The 18,099-nt window shown below is 35.7% G+C and overlaps 1 protein-coding gene across 1 annotated transcript; it reads left to right on the forward strand.

Annotated features, from left to right (window-relative positions):
* The first annotated feature begins 14,924 nt into the window (after window positions 1-14,924).
* Window positions 14,925-16,250, forward strand: LOC105764501 (NAC transcription factor 29). Its single transcript, XM_012583094.2, has 3 exons — window positions 14,925-15,245; window positions 15,347-15,627; window positions 15,738-16,250. Exons 1-3 carry the CDS (start codon window positions 15,074-15,076, stop codon window positions 16,128-16,130), a joined length of 846 nt encoding a protein of 281 aa, XP_012438548.1. The 5' UTR covers window positions 14,925-15,073; the 3' UTR covers window positions 16,131-16,250.
* The last annotated feature ends 1,849 nt before the right edge of the window (window positions 16,251-18,099 follow it).

The raw sequence follows: 18,099 nt of genomic DNA on the forward strand, positions 1-18,099 counted from the left end.
ACTATTTGTACGTGTATCATGCCAATGGTGAATGACGTGCCGACCATTAAAGTTTCAAGATCTTGATTCTTTGAAATGCAAGCACGATTCTAGTATCGAGTCTCATATCGAAGGCATGGATGCCTAAGCAGATGGCGATGGAGCAAAGTATGGGGATTACAATTCGTCGATAACGAGCTTCAAGGTTGGATAGTTGCTATGCGGAGATGCGTCTGAGGGGCGTGATTGAGTTGCAGACAAGGCCATTTACAGCCCGGATGACTAGTTACAGCCGGCAAAAAAGATTTTCCATCAGATGTTCTGGACGTTCGATCCATGTGTCGGGCATTTCCCCACTGCAAGCCACTTGTGCAGGTGGATGGAACCTGGCTGTATGAAAAATATACACAGATCCTACTTCTTGCAGTTGCTCAAGACGGTAATAGAAACGTGCTCCCGATAGCATTTGCTATCGTAGATAAAGAGAACATGGAGTCTTGGGAATTCTTCTTCACAAATCTGCGGAGGTATGTTATTAGGAGCAATAACATTTGCATCATCTCCGATAGAGGGAAGGGTTTAATTGCAGCTATTAGGCGTTCCGGTGTGCCGTGGAGATCCGTTTACTGCATTCGTCACATTGCGTCTAACTTCCATAAATATTATAAGAATGCAGATTGGAAGAGATAAGTTGTGGCAATGAGTAAATGATAACCTTATCTTTTCAATATAAGTTGTAATGTTTGATGTTATCGACTTACTAAAACTTATTTTTCCTTAATACGTATGCAGCGTACGAGTTAGAGCCACATATTTTCCGGCAAAGAATGATCCGACTTGAGAGTGACATGGAGGGGCAGACAAATACATCTTTCCGACAATGGTTGGGCACAATGGAGCCGTAGCAGTGGGCTCAAAGTTTTGACGAGGGCTTTTATTATGGCCAAATGACCACAAACTTAGTCGAGGGGATCAACGCTGTCTTGTTGAAAACACGTCATCTTCCGATTGCATCGGTATTTTCTGCTAATTTCTACAGGCTGGCTACTTTGATGCCAAGAATGGGTCAGCAGCAAGTCGACCAGATTCAGGTGGGACATGTGTTTGTCGAACATGTCAGGGATGCAATGGTCGTAAACCGTCGGTTGGCGAGGTCAATAAACGTGGAAATATATTCACGACAACTGGAAACGTTCCGAGTTACTGAGACCATCAGTCGTCGACCTGTTATACCAACTAGGTCCTACGGAGTTGATCTCCAGAACAAACGGTGAGAGTGCAGGAGGTTCGAAACACTTCATTATCCCTGTGCGCATGTCGTGCCAGCGTGTGCTAAAGTCAACCTTGATGCTAAACAATATGTCGATGATGTGTACACGCTGGAGCGCACATTGCGTGTCTAGGAGAATGAGTTCCTCGTCCTGCCTGACCTATCTACGTAGGAGGTGCCGCCGATGACTTTCGAGATTCTCCCAGACAGAGGGCTACGGAGGAATCCAATGGGTCGTCCGCAGTCAAGCAGAATCCGTAATGAGATGGACATTAGGGAGAAATCTGACGGAAAGCGTTGTGGAATATGCAGGTTAAGTGGTCATAGTCAGAATAAATGCCCTAATCGAAACTTTCATGTTGGACAGTCGTCCGGATCGGGTCAGAATTGACCTAATGTTGTAAAATTTTTATGTATATTGTTATAAAAAGTATAATTCATTTGAAATAATTTTTATTATTCGGCTTATGCTTACGCTTAAATTGTATCCAAATTGTATCCAAATTAAGTTATAAAATACCATGTGCGCATTTGGAATTTTTAAAATTATATCGAAAATAGAGGCATTCATAATTGGATTCGGCTTTAATATAATGAAAAAATAGAATAATTTCTATTTATACAAAAAAATTCAGAAGTAAGCAAAAATTAAATTAGAAATATTAAATTTATACAAAAAGTGCATTAAACCCCTAAAATTGATGGTTCGATGGTGTTTTCCTGGGGGTATACCTATGCGGAGGTCGACGATCATGTCCTGGGCGACGACCAACATCATCATTCGGCGCAGGTGGTGGTGTGGCAAACATAGAGGAAAAGTCCTGTGGCTCGTTCGCCGCCAACGAACTTGAACCTGAATGAGTCACATGATGCTGCGGATACGGGTCGGACGGGCTGGGCATGTCATACTGCGATGGTTAGGATCTAAACAGTTCAAACTCGTAGGCGTATTCGCTCTCTGTGAAGCTCAGAAATGGTCACTGCCCGCCAAATCTAGACGATAGCCATGTGAATCCACATTTGACTGTGATTGTTCGGGATCTGGCTGGGGCTCCTGGTCGGGATCTGCTGGTTGCGGAGGATAATATGCCATCGGATCCGAATCCATCGGGCTCGCTACGTCCAATCCCCCAAGTTGCTGCACGTGCGGGGGGATTACAATCGATTGGCCTCTAAGTATATATGGCTTCCCGCAACCATAATACCATTGTATATACTCTAATGATGGTTGCGGGTCGGTAACCATAACCATCTGAGGTATTCGATGCAATCGATCGTTTCACAATGCCACAAATTTTCGGTGCTTAATTCCCCAATCTAATTGAAATCTTCCTCTCTTAGTCATGCCGTGAACTTCCCCCACCTGGCACGGCGAATCCTGGATAGGTTGGATGCAGCCAAACTGCCGTAGCACCCGGTCTCCGTGATACCACTCGACTATGTTGAAATTGATAATTGGTGCATTAGTGCACCATATGTGGGAATCAACGTATGCAGACGAGAGTACAACATTTGTAATTTTCGGCCTCCGGTATGGCATCCATATAAACTGCATGATTAATAACATTGTAACAAGTTAGAGCCATAACATGTAAGTAAGATATAGAAATAGAATAGATGCCATGAATATTAGAATAGCAGCTTACCCCTTCTCGGGCATGCTGTTCAATCATGAGGCGGTATATCGAGACATCATACGACTTCTCGATGCCTGAACGAACAGTCCACCTACAAAAAATAATATAGGGTTTAAGGTTGGTAACATTAGTCAATATATTATGACTACAAATAATGACAATTTATATTTTATCACCTGAGTGGCAGTGGATACAGATACGGTTGGTGACTAACGGATGCTAAAAATGGCAGCAAATAAAGCGCCCAGGACTGCAGCAGTATGAGGCATCCGCCGATGTCGGAAACATTCGGGTTTGTCGCCCGACAAAGCTCCCGGTACAACATTGTTAGAACGGCGGCACCTCAACTATACGACCTAGCATTGGACAAATCAGCTAACAGGGGCAAGTACATCAAATGCACATTGTCGCCGTTTGCATCAGGCATGAGTACTGCCCCTACCATATGCATGATGTACGCTCGAGCAACGCACATCAACTCACCTTCAGTGGCATTCGCTGATAATTGTCCAATTTTGGCTTTCAACCATGTAAATTTTATGCTGGAAAAATATGACTCACCGTCATCTGGCGAGTCTCCTAGGAGCTGATAAAAAAGTGCAGCCGAATCGATAAATGAAGATACTCCCGTTACGGGACTCCCGTCAATTGGGAGCCCAAGCTGCAATGCAACATCCTCCAAGGTCACCGTGCACTCCCCGCATGGAAAATGAAAAGTGTGGATCTCCAGGCGCCACCGCTCCACTAGTGTAGATAATAAATCAAAGCGCAAGTGAGAGGATCGGATCAATGCAACTGTCCCAAATCCGGCTAGCTCTAAGTACGGCATCAATCGTGCATCCGAATCTTTCTTTAAAACACTCACACGGCCCCTTAATACTCGGAACGAGTCCTGATAGTATTAAATTACAGAAAAAATATTACAATAACATAATTTATTTGTATATACTGCGTATATCCTTTTTAAATAAATAGAACTCGTGATTAACAAATAATAAATCATACTACGTTATTAGCCGCATCAGATATGTGTTCACCGTTTCCAATTAATGGAGCCATTGCAATGCCTACAAGTTGAAAAAAAGTTAGTAAAAAAATCTTACTTCGGCCATTTATTCGTATTTTTTTCTCCGCATTTTATTCCTTTAAAAAATATCATAATTTCTAATTTTATAATTTTACATTATTTCAGTGCATAATGTTTGAAATTTATTAATTTAGTGTGTTATTTAAATTAATTTGGTGTAAGAAAATAACCCTTACCCCCGCCCTTTCCTCGTATTATTTTCTCGATTTTATTACTTTCAATAAAAATATATTATTTTCGTATTTTATTATTTTATATTATTTCAGTACATTTTCTTTGAAATATTTTGTATTAATTATTTCTGAATTTTAAAAAAAGTTAGTAATGCACTCTTACTTCCGCCATTTGTTCGTATTTTTTCTCTGCATTTTATTATTTTAAAAAGTATTATAAACTTAGTCTTTTATAATTTTACAATATTTCAGTGCATAATGTTTGAAATTTATTAATTTAGTGTGTTGAAGGGGAATAAAAGAAAATAATAAATAAGGAGGGCTTAAAAGGCAATTAGCCACATATTGGTGCCGCCTTTTTATTCCTCTCCATTGGTGCCGCCTTTTTATTCCCCTCCACCACCTTCTTTTTTTTTTCCTCTATTGTTTTGGTAAATAAAAAAAAAGTTTATAATATTTTGGTATTTTTTATTTTTTTGTAATATTTTCGTAAAAAACCCGAAAAAAACCCTTTTCCCTGCCCTTTGCTCGTATTATTATTTTCCCGATTTTTATTACTTTCAATCAAAATATATTATTTTCGTATTTTATTATTTTATATTATTTCAGTACATTTTGTTTCAATTATTTGTATTAATTATTTCGATTTTTAAAAAATTTACTAATACACTCTTACTTGACCATTTGTTCGTATTTTTATCCGCATTTTATTATTTTAAAAATATCATAATTTTAATTTTATAATTTTACATTATTTCAATGCATTATGTTTGAAATTTATTACATATACAATTTTTTCGCATTTTATTATTTTCAGTGAATATACAATTTCCGTTTTTCTTTTCAGTATTTTATGTTTTCTTAAACATATTTCTTTATCATTTTACTTTTAATGTTATTTTCCTAAAATAACTAATTTCAACTTCCTAAGTAAATTTCATAAAAAATCCTTAATCACAAATAATGACAATGTACATACCATAAATTTTTTCATTCTAAATATATTTCATAAAATATATATGCTAAATAAAATAATAAAATACGATAATGTACATAACATAAATTTTAGCACACAAATACTACAAAAATTAAATTTATAAAAAATTACCTTTTTCTCTTTTTTCCCTCTTCTCCTTTCCTTTTCTTTCCTTCTTTTTTCTTCTCCTTTCCTCTTCTTCTCCTTTCTTTTTTTTTTTCTTCTCTTCTCCTTTCCTTTTCTTTCCTTCTTTTTCTTTCTTTCCTCTCCTTTCTTTCTTTCTTTCTTTCTTTCTTTCTTTCCCTCTCCTTCTCCCCCCCACCACCGGCTGGTCCACTATTATACCATTGGTGCCGCCAATGGCTTTGGCCTGACCAGGGTATTGTCATTTTCGGTGCAGGCTTTTTGCAGGTGTTTTTTTGTATATTTTGATAAATAAAAAAATATTTTGGTAAATAAAAAAAGTTATAATATTTTAGTTATTTTTTATTTTTTATAATAATTTTGTAAAAAACCCGACATAAACAGTTTTCTTTTTTCGTTTGGAGCAGGGGTGAGTTGGGTTTTATTCGTTCAGATTTTTTTTCTTATTTTGGGTTTTAGATTTTAAATTTATTTCCACAAAAATATTTTATTTATGAATTTTGAATATTATTTGGTAAATAATAAAAATTATAATTATTTCTAAAAGGAATAAATTTTATTTAAATAGAAATCAATAAGTTGCATTTAAAATATATATTCTATTTAAATTATTATAAAATATTTATTTATATATTATAAAAATTAAACTCAATTATAAATTAATAAAAAAAAGAAAATATAGGAAAGCCAAATAGAATGTGGTGTTTAGGGTTAAAAATACTTATTCCTTTCATTTCCAGAGAAACTCCTCGAGCAAAACACTAAAAAAACCATTTTTTTTAAAAATTTCGAAATAGGCCGGTTTTTTAATTATTTACCGGAATGGGTCATTTTTCCCGAAATCGCGGCCACATAAGCGCGATGTCGAGTGCGTGATAGTCGGTAGCGTCCACGTCCGTAGCGACACCGATGTGGAAGGAAATCGCGTCATGTTGACGTGACGCTACTGACTGACAGCAGTAAACAAGTGCCCCAACTACGATTTTTTTTACTATAAAAACCCCCCACCCCTTATTTTTTCACAAACAAATCCCATCTCAATTTCATTCAAAAATTCTCTCAAATTCCTTCAAAATTCTCTTAATTTCCTTCCAAAATTCTCTTAAACTCTCAAATTCCTTTCAAAATCCTCACAATTTCCTTCAAAAATCTCTCAACTCCAAATTAAATTTCTTTTCCATTCAATTTCATTTTTTAAGAAAATTTTAAATATTTTTATTTTTTAAATAATTTTAAAATTTTTATATTTTCAACAATGACCGAATTATTGATTCGTCTTGATAGGAATCACATATCGGTGGAGCAAATTAAAATGGTAAGTATTAAATTTAAATTTTAAATTTTATTTAAGATATTTTTATTTATGTATTTTTAGATAAATATTAATTTATTTTTGTTATAAAAGTCGAAGATCGGGTATTGGAATGCAATATTCGAATATGCATGGTCCTCCATCACCGTTAGTAGAGAACTACTGCGGAAGCGGGATTTTGCACGTGGCGACGGTGAGGTGGGATGCAAGTTGGAGCCAAACCGATCGGTGCACTCATCGAGAGGTGGAGACCCGAGACGCACACATTTCATCTTCCATGTGGAGAGTGCACTATCACTCTAGAAGATGTCTATCTGCATTTGGGGTTGCTTGGTGGGCGGGCACCCATCACGGGTCCGCCCAATCTAGCAATTGGGAGGCGGTGTGCTACTGAGCTTTTGGTGTATTAGGATAAAATGGATGGAGGTAAGGTGGAGATGGGCTGGTTACGTGCCACCTTCCCCAATCTGAATGAAAATTCAACCGAAATTGAAAGAATTCGATATGCCCGATCATACATTCTTCAAATAATTGGAGGCTATCTGATGGCCGACACGTCACGGAGCCGTGTACATCTAAAGTGGCTGCTAAAACTCGTTGATTTTAGAGCAGCCGGTGAATTTAGTTGGGGGTCTTGGCAACATTATATCGGGAGATGTGCGAGGTGACCAAACCGAGGAGGGCAAAAATCGGAGGTTGCCTGTCACTACTGCAATCATGGGCACGGTTTCGCTTTCCATTTCTACGTCCTCGAGTAAACCACCCATATACATTCCCACTCGTAACTAGGTAAATTTTATATTACATTGTGAAATTGTTATGTAGATTTTGTAAGAATAAAAGTATGCCAAAAATTTATTTAATTAGGTGGAACCATCCGGCAAGTTATCGTGGATTACCGTCTGAACTTGAAGATATACGACTTCTATTGGAGCAACGGTCGGAAGCAGAAGTAAGTATTATTGCAAATAGATATTTCCATACATTCGCTAGTGGATTGATATTTAGTATTTAGTATTATGTATATATGTAATATTTCTATCATGTTCATGTAGTTTCAATGGACACCATATGAGGATCCGACAGTCTGGGGAGTAATCCCGGAAGAGTTTTTACAAAATTCGAACGCTTGGCACGTGAAAGTGGTGTTGATCAACTATGCAACCGTGGAGCCCCACCAGACAGACAGAGTCCTACGACAGTTTGGATGTAGACAACCGATCCCTGCGGACCCTGAGGTGTTTGAATAGCACCACAAAATCGACCTTCGGCTATTAGGTACGGATTGGACTAGATACTGGTCAGAGTACATAGAAATATGGAAAAATCAGAATGAATATCTACCTACTCGGGAACAAATCATCGTTCCCGAGTTAGCGTGCGTTCCAGAATACATGTCATGGTTTAGGGTCCATGGGAAGCCGTATTTACTTACACCGGAGGAGAGGCAGCGGCAAATACGTGTCGGAAAGGAAAGGCGCAAGGTCGACTCTTCGGCTTGCGACGCAATTCTAGTGGAGCAAGGTCGACCCTTCGGCTTGCGACGTAATTCTCTATCCGGTAACAGCTTAAAAGGAGCAAGAGATATGGGCGGCCACTTACGTTCATCTGGGACCGGTGGGAAAACGTGTCTCCATACGTGATACATGTTTTTTAATTTGTACACTTCGTCCACATAACTCAGCGGATCCAGACAGAGTTTCTGACAGGCTGCAATAACATGAGCGCATGGATAACGAAGTGCGTCAAACTTCCCACAGTCACAAGTCTTGTTTCGTAAGTGTACACGATATTGCCCGCCAACAACACCTTGGTGCGGTCTGTCAAACTCCGTCACGCGAAACCATAAATTGTCTCGATCGTGACACACTGTGTGCATGGTGTTTGCCCTCGCGTTCGCTTTGTTAATTTCTTGAACTACCTTACTGCACCATACATGCCCACCCTGCATCTGGCCTGCATAAGTTACCGCTCACTTTGGAAATAGTGCCGCCAAACAGAAATATGTCTCTCGCACAACCGATGTTATCGGTAGATGGCGCGTTCCTTTAAGAACAGAATTTATGCATTCTGCCAGGTTCGACGTCATATGGCCATATCGTAGGCCTCCGTCGTATGCTTGTGCCCACTGTTCGAAACGTATGTTGCAAAGGTAGTCCGCCCCTTCTTCGTTTTGGGATCGTAAGATTGCCAACATCTCGTGAAAACGATCTTTATTCATTTCATACCCTACCAATATAAGAACATAGCGAATATTTTATACCACTTCTACCAATAAAACTAATTCAAAATGACAAACGAAATAATACAGTTATATAGTAAATACCTATGTTGGTCACTTGTCGTCGTTCGATCTTAGATGGATATTGTCTGTAGTAGTTCAAAGCAACGTGTCTCAGGCAATATCTATGGTGTGTACGCTGCCACAGGCTTCCCTCTCGATCAAATGCAGCTAGTATATCGGCGCCCCGATCTGAAATAACGCATATATTAGGTTGGGGGCACACATGCCTCCTTAACTTAGAGAGAAAGAAATCACAGTCATCAGACGACTCCCCCGGTGTTATTGCAAATGCAATTGGAAGAATTCTTCCATCGTCGTCTTGTGCCACTGCAAGCAATAGCCGATGAGTGTACCTACCGAACATGAAGGTACCGTCAATTTGTACCAACGGCTTGCAGTATAGAAATGCGTCTTGACATTGCTTAAAGGTTCAAAATAGGCGTTTGAACACTTGGCATCCACGTAGCAATCGGCCGTTGTAGTACGCATGTTCCGTTTCAAGGTCTGTGATGGCACCTAGGACGTATCTCTCTAGCACCTGACGCCATTGCCATATTTCATTATATGAGGCGTCCCACCCACTATGCATCTTCTCCAATGCCTTTTGCTTAGCTATCCAAGCCTTACGGTAAGAGGGCGTGTACCCCATTTGGCTACGGATATTGGCAATTATCACTGGCACTGAAGTCCTAGGATCTGCTTTTATCGTGGGCAATATCAAGCTAGCCAATATAGCTGAATCCATTTTCGGATGATCTTCTGAAACACCTACAGAGGGAGGGAGTACATTAAATAATGTAACATTGGAAAATAAAAATATTATTCAGACACATTCAATACTGTACCTGCAGTACATGTATGTGGACCTTTGTACTTTTTGATCTCCCACAACCCTGTCCTCTTCCTTAACGAGGCGACGATTTTCCATGAACATGTGCGGTCTTGCACCGCACACTTATCTCAAACTTATCGATTTTGATTTAATGACGGTAATTAACGCCGTTTTTGATGCTATGCTGTTTCAAAGCACCAATAAAACTATCCTTATTGGTAAACTGATTACCAACTTTAAGTTCACCGAGATCTACCCCCGGACTTGTACGATCGCGCAACCGGTGTGGTAGATCTGGAAACTCTAACGCATCATCTGCTGATAGATCGACATTATGCATGTGGGCTGGAGGTGAGTATTCTCTAAATCGTAGATTTTCTTCATCATCTGCACTCCTATCACCATCTTCACCTTCTGTTGGAATAGGCTCCGGTTCAGAAAATAATCCCACCTCTGCACCATCCGGCCCGAGCTCTCGAGGTGGATCCACATCGGATTCATCTTCTAACCCACAATCATCTGTAGCGTACGGCGTGCCCTCACCGGTTGATGTCGTAGGTAGTACGTCATCCCTTCTTCTGGGCATTTGATAACGTCCCCAATTGGATGTAGATTGCCATACACTAGAACTTGATACAGTTCCCCATCTCGTATTTCCAGCGTCAAACGTCGAGCCACCGATGTACATGTCCCATCCACCGATAGAGTGTCTTGGTGGGGATGTGCATTCGACACCGCTACCGAACATGGGCTGTTCCGTATTTTGTAACCCGCTAACCGAGTGTCGGCCAGGGGTCGTGTATACATCTCGAACACTGGACGGAAGTACATCAGTTGGTGACGTAAATTGTACATATAACTCAATATAAGTTGCTCCGCTAGCAAGATGAGTCTGCACCATTGCCTCCAAGCTACGAGGACCTTTTATGTCGAACGACTCATATGTCACCGGATCAACAGAAGAACAAAATCGATACGTGATTGACAGAACTTTCATTGGCGTCGTTCCTAAGATTTTACGCCTAATTCTTTTATGAAGTTCTGTCAAATCTATGTTTTGGCTAAATGACAGTCGCACCGTATTCTCCGACAAAAAAACAACACTATTCTCGGTGTGGCAAACCTCACCATCGTAGTAAATAACAGCACTAATACGTTCACTCATTTTGAAACTCTAACTTTCTTAGCCTCTCTAAAATGTTTCTGCTATGACTTATGCATTCTAAGAACATTTTCTACCTAATTTATGCCTCAGCCCAAACTTGCAACTGTAGCAAAATCGCGTCCACGAGGGCACGATTTGACACTATTTGCTCAAAAACGTCAAAAAATAATTATTTCCTACATGACCAACTGTAGCGAAATCGCGTCCACGAGGGCGCGATTTCACAATTTCTTCTCATATAGCATCCTGGTATCAGCAATTTTATACTATTTGCTCAGAAAACGTCAAAAAAAATTATTTCTGACATGACAAACTGTGCCGAAATGGCGTCCACGAGGGCACGATTTCACAATTTCTTCTCTGATAGCATCCTGGTAGAAGCGATTTTATACTATTTGACCAGAAACGTCAACTCGAAATAATTTTTTTGGGACTCTTAAACCCTAAAAAACATGCACCCTAAAACCCAAAAAACCCAACGTAAAATCAACGTCAAAATCGCGTCCTCGGAAATGCGCTACGTGACAGGTCAGCGCGACCTGCTGACGTGGAAGGAAATCGCGTCCTTGAGATCGCGCTTATGTGGCCGCGATTTCGAGGAAAATGGCCCATTCCGGTAAATAATTAAAAAACCGGCCTATTTCGAAAAATTTTAGAAAAAAAAGGTTTTTTTTAGTGTTTTGCCCAAACTCCTCCACCAGTCTCTGAGTTAATTTTTGGTGGCTTAAAATTCTTTTTCAAATCATCATTGCTTCCCCATTAAAGACATCTTCTCAGCATTCTGCAAAGTCTGATCACCTCTTCTTAAATGATGACGATCTTTAATTCAAAATTTGAAATTTGGTTTGTAGGGTTGCAGGCGCTGGCAATTACTTTTTCTTCTCAGACACTGATTTGCAGGTGAAAGGGACAATGTCCAATAGTTTAACACTAATGGAGCTTAAGTCTATAATTAACATTTCAACATTGCACGGTATATTATTTTCCAAACAGCTTCCTACGGTAGATATGGTGAGATTGGATAGGGTAATTTTCATTTTACCCCTATCATTATCTAAATATAATTAAATTATTGTTTCACATGAAATAATTTTAATATGTCAATATAATTATTATTTCAATAAATAATTTATTTTTAATACAAATGTAAATTAAATATTTTTAACTATCAGTCAACATTAATTTTATTATTTAATATGAATATGAATGTGATTTTAATATTTTTATTTTATAATTATTATCATACATAACTAAGGGTGAGTATGGCCATGTTTTTTTGGGGTCTTCTTTTATTGCTCGTCATAATTTGGTTTTAATTGATTCAAGTATAAATTTTTCATATTAATTTTTAATTTTATTTTATGCTTTTTGGGTATTATTTGGTAAAGTCTAAAGCTTTTTTAATAAATATTTCTAACAAAATAATTTTTCAAAGTAAATAAAAATAATCTAATAACTTTTATATGATATTTAAAAAATATATTTTGTATAAAATTTATAAATTAATTTCGTTAATCTAAATATAAAATATTTACTTTTACATCATAAAAATTAAAATTAATTATATATTAAATAAAATAGCATTCTATTTGGTTTTGAGTAATTATGGTTTTAAACTGTATTTTATAAATTATTTAAATATCTCAACTTGGGCCACTTTATGATTTTTCTTGCTCAGCCATTACAAAATAATCAATTTTTTAATCTAATTTTCTTGATGATTATTTTTATTCTCACTCATTACTATACTTATGTTTGAATCATTATATGTACCTTATTGGTAAAAGATTTGGGTTTGAGGCGGGAGGACAGTTCTACTTTGGAGAAGTTATGAGAACCTCCATGGAACTTGATTGGAGGAGATGGAAGAAGGGCCTCTTTTCCATGGAACTTAAGAGTAGATAAAGGAGTGTAGGGTTGTTACAAAGTTATGTGGATGTGAAAGGACTCGATATTTATGTATAACTATTACCTCTTAATTGAAGGGAATGCTAAAAGGACATTTCTCGATATGAGAAATATCAAAAGTATGTGTCATAGGTGAGGTTAATTTAGTTTAAGGAAATGTGATTTATTTATGAAAATGGTCCATTTTGAAAATCATGTACATAAATGATTCGTTTTGAATAGTAAATTATGGTGTTATTATTGCTATTAGCGGCACTACCCATCACAATTAGTTAATGATTGATCTGTGGAAATAAAAAGTAAATTCTTTAGGTGTTGCTGTTGGCATTGGCGCACCAGTATAAATATATGTATATCAATCCATTTAAAATATTCATATTCTGTGAAAAAAAAAGAAAAAAGAATATTTTTTAAATAGGTGCCGCCAATGACAAAGGCGACACCAATATATTTTTTTTAAATAGTATTTTTGTGGCACCAATGACAACAGTGGCATCGGTGTCAAAAAAAATTTAAATTTTTTTGTGGTGCGTTGGCATTGGTGACAACTATTAAAAAATATTTTTTTGGGCGAATACAAGTATTTTAAACAGGGGGTATACTTGTACGTGTCGTCAATGTCAACGGTAGCATCTAAATAAATTATTTTTTATTCAAAAGGGCTAATTATTGGGTGATTATGATGGATGGTGCCACCAAAGACAACAATGACATCGAAATTTAATGTTTAAAACGGATAATTTTCAGGGTAAACATTATCATAAATAATAAAAACTTTTGGGTATTTTTATGAAAAAACCAAATGTGATGATATTTCTTCTAAAAAGAATAGTGGAAATTTTTGTGGATATAATAAGTTTAATATTCTTGTATCTCATGTTATAATTTTCTTATAAAGTGTAGAGCAGTAGTTATTCATATCAAATAAAGCAATATTAACCGAAGAGTGAAACAACTTTTCTTTATTATTAATAGAGAAAATATTTGATAAGTAATTTTAGACTTAACAAATAAAATTAAGTGACTGATAAATATCTTATAATGATATAATAAAATATTAAAAAAATTAAGATTAGTTATAAAATAAAAAAAATTTAAATACTAATCGAAAAGAAAAAACAGCATGATACCTATTTTTAATATTAAAAATATGATCATTGGCCATCAATCAATCCAAGTAAAGTTGAAAAAGGACAAGCCGAGTACTACGCATGCTAGTGTAGTATAATGGGCAAGCGACGGCCCAGATTCACAGAATATTCCTCAAAATTCTTGCCGACTGGCTCTGCAGTTTAGTTTAGGCCCAGTAATGAGTTTTGATGTTTATTTTAATTTATGAATTACATTCTTATCGTATAAGATGAACATTTCTATTTTTTAAACAAATTGTATGAAGGTTTGAAAATGTCCAATTAACTCATCCTCATCCTTTTACTTTTCCCACCGTTTGAATCCTTGGGCCTCGCGCGACTAGATAAACAACCATACTTGCTTTCTTTTGCCTTTTTCATCCTGTTTTTATTATTATTTAAAATCATAGAATGAATGGATTCAAATTTATTTATAAAAAAAGGAACAATGTTTCCAAGTTGTTTTAGATGACCAATTCACACCAAAATTAAAATACAAACAAAATTGTTTATTGGAGGAGACCTTTCTCTTTTTCAACAGCTTAGAGTGTGAACCATTGTTGAATCACACAGGGTTTTTAGAATTTGACAGCTAAAGTTTTTAAGTTTTATTATAATTATAATTATAATTATAATTATAGATTTTGATTTTATGTTATATTTTATTTTATAGTTGTTCAAATATAGATTTATAATTGTGTTAATTTATAGTATATATGTTGAAATTATCTCTAATACGAGATTTTATGTTTTACTTGATATATAATTTGGAATCATACATATGAGCATAACCAAATTCATATCCGGTGGCTAAAATGAGAGAGAGAAGCTATACAAGTCTTTTAGTAATTCGCAACAGAGGTACAATGAACCAAGCAGAAGAAGTCAAAATAGAAAGAGAAAGGCACGTGTTGTCCACGCTCCAGCTGATCATGATACGAGGTTCACGTCTTAAAAAGCAGAGTCAAGTCATCAGCCAATCACACATTTCAGTCTAATAACGACAAATATCCTTCAAAGATAAAAGCCTTGGCCTTCTCTTTGTAAACATTTCAAACACCCTTCCCTCCCCCCTACTATCCTTATCCATTTGTTTTAGCTTTAATTAACTTAATTCATTCCTCCTCCTCTTCTCTCCCATTAACTTGATTTCTTGTTTGGATTAGAAGGAACTAAATGGAAAGAAACACCAGTTCCAAGTCTGACCTTCCTCCTGGTTTCAGATTCCACCCTACAGATGAAGAATTAATCATGTTTTACCTCAAAAACCAGGCCAAATCAAAGCCATGCCCTGTTTCGATAATCCCAGAAGTTGATATTTACAAATTTGATCCATGGCAACTGCCTGGTTAGTTTTTCTCTTTATTCATATGATCACCCAAATTAATATAATTTATGTTCCACGCACTTAGATGCTAAGCTGAATTTATACGGTTGGCTTTTGTGTAGACAAAGCAGAGTTCGGTGAAAATGAATGGTATTTTTTCAGCCCTCGAGATCGAAAGTACCCGAATGGGGTTCGTCCGAACAGAGCCACTGTTTCAGGGTACTGGAAGGCTACTGGCACGGATAAAGCTATACACAGTGGTTCTAAATACGTTGGGGTGAAGAAAGCTCTTGTTTTCTACAATGGCAGACCACCAAAGGGTGTCAAAACTAATTGGATTATGCATGAATATAGATTAAGCGATTCGCATAAACAAATCAAGAAACATAATGGATCCATGAGAGTAAGATTTGTTGTTTTCGGTATTTTGGTTTATGATCATCAACTGTTTGATCATATTGTTGTGCGAATTGTCCAACTAATGACTTCTGTGTGTGTTTTTTCCCTTTTCAGTTGGATGATTGGGTACTGTGTAGAATTTACAAGAAGAAGAATTCAGCTGAGAAAATTATGGATCACAAAGTTGAAGAATCAAATACCCAAATTGATAGGGTAGGGTATTCAAATGATGATAGTGAAAGTCAAGAACTGTTGAAATTCCCAAAAACAGGCTCCTATTCTCGTTTGTTGGAGTTGGATTACATGGGTCCAGTTTCCCATCTTTTAAATGAAAATACATACATTTCGAGCTTTGATTTCCCTAACACCATAGCTAATACAGGGATTGAAGATGTTGAGAAGCTACAGCTTGGAAACATACCTTACAATTACAGTACCGAGTCAGGGAATTTTCAAGTGAATCAGAATGGGATCTTAATGAATCCCATGGTGTATCAATTTCAGTAATATTTGTTCATTACATTAGTTTTTCACCTTCACCAAATATTGGATTGTCTAGAAATGTAAAAAATTGGATCACCTTTATCCGTTCAAAAAAATTGTGAAAAAAACTACTGTTTCATGATACATTATACATTTAGATGGTTTAACTTATTATTATTATTATTATATATTTTGCATATTCCATCTCTTTCAAGAACCATAAATAATTACTGATTCCTGTAAATATTATGAAGGCTTTAATTTCGCAAAAGAAAAGAAAAAAGAAAAAAAGAAGACAACCTAAAGACTTTTTGTCTTAAATTCAGCCTAAAGACTTTAAGAAATATTCCTAGCATATGCTAATGAAAATACAACAATCCGTTAGTTATTTATCCTAAATAAGCTCTCCTACCCCCCCCCCCAAAAAAAAGGTTAGGGTGGCATATAGATGCTTGAGGAAAAAATTAAAACACAAGTTTAATTTAATTGATTCATACAATTTTTTAAAACCCGTTTATAATCCATTTAGTTCTACCTAAACTGATTCAACATAAAACTTTATTACCAAAAATAAATTTCAACATAAAACATGGATATTTATATCATTGGTGGGAAGTGTGAAGACGACAAACATAAAAGAACAAATGGAACCAAGATTGGTACAAGGAAAATGGATAGCTACGCCATCACTTATCCAAAAGAGAAACTAAATAATTGGGGGGAATCAAGATGGTCAAAAGGACCTTTGTGGGAAAGCAGCGATAGTAGTGGATGATTGCGTCTAGAATTGCTGCAACGCGTGGGGCTAGTTTTGTCGTTCTTCATATTTCTTTCTTCAGATTCTGCCGTCATCCAACATTAGCACCTGGATACCAATTGATTCTGTTTGAACAAGCTTTAAAGTAGCTGCTGCCTTCTTTGAACCAGTCTTACTTGTAGGACTACCGTTTTGTGTTTTTTGCCTTTTTTTCCCCCCATTTTAGAAAGTTGGGTTAGGTGGAACTCTTTCTTAGGGCCGAAGAAGCATGCATGTATGTGTATCTATCGATGAGTCAAAGTGCTCTTGTAGAAATTTATTTAGAGATGCTCATAAATGGATCGAATTTATACAATATATTTATTTTAACTTTTAAGTTCGTAGATTAATCTTTTGCAATATTATTATTCGTTTTGATTTTAAACTTTCAGAAATTTTTTTGTTCCTTTTGAATAATTTACCAAAACTCATCATCTCATTTGAGTTTTTTTTCAAAACTAATATTTATTGGATTATCATAACATTTCAAAACAAACTAATACCTAAAAAATTATGTACAAATATTTAATAAATTTATGTTTTATATAATTATTCAATTAACTTATCAAAGTAGGCATTATTTAGTAGAATTCAATTTAAAAATGTTAGTTAAGTGTTATATTTATTTTTAAGTTAAGAGTCCAAATCAAGTAAGAAAATAAAAGTTAGTTAAATAATTAAAATGGTTTTGTTACAAGTATTTAAGTAATTTGGTAAACTAAGAACAACGAGGCTAAGAAACTATCACATGTCATTAATTGAATTTTAAAATTGCGTTTGTAAAATTAAAAATTTCATCATCGTATCAAATAATAACCATTTAATTAATTTATAATATTTATATTATATGCTTTTAAGGAATATTTTATATATTTTTAAAACTTGTAAATAAAATAATTATTGAAAAGAATGATTTTTTTCTTTGGAATTTTTGATTTACCATTTTTTTAAACTATGAATGAATTTTACTGAGTATGAGCTTAAGTATATAACTCAATAGATTAAACTTGACAATACTTCAGTATGGGTCTCATAATAATTTTCTTCCAATTTTGGCCTCATGTGATTTGGTATAATTGAAAAGTGCATCATTCTTCGTTGCTATTTATGTGGTTTCTCTTCAATTTTATTAAAAAGTTATTTTAATATTTTATTTAATTTTATCTTTTTAATCATTAAATTTATTTCTTTCGTCAA

This window comes from Gossypium raimondii, chromosome 12, assembly GCF_025698545.1.
Source record: "Gossypium raimondii isolate GPD5lz chromosome 12, ASM2569854v1, whole genome shotgun sequence".
NCBI classification, from domain to species: domain Eukaryota; kingdom Viridiplantae; phylum Streptophyta; class Magnoliopsida; order Malvales; family Malvaceae; genus Gossypium; species Gossypium raimondii.

Excerpts from the sequence above, each read along its gene's own strand:
- LOC105764501 (XM_012583094.2), top strand. The coding sequence starts at position 15,074 with ATGGAAAGAAACACCAGTTCCAAGTCTGACCTTCCTCCTGGTTTCAGA. Across the intron at positions 15,246-15,346 it reads TGATCCATGGCAACTGCCTG|ACAAAGCAGAGTTCGGTGAA; the intron begins GTTAGTTTTTCT and ends GCTTTTGTGTAG. Across the intron at positions 15,628-15,737 it reads AACATAATGGATCCATGAGA|TTGGATGATTGGGTACTGTG; the intron begins GTAAGATTTGTT and ends TTCCCTTTTCAG.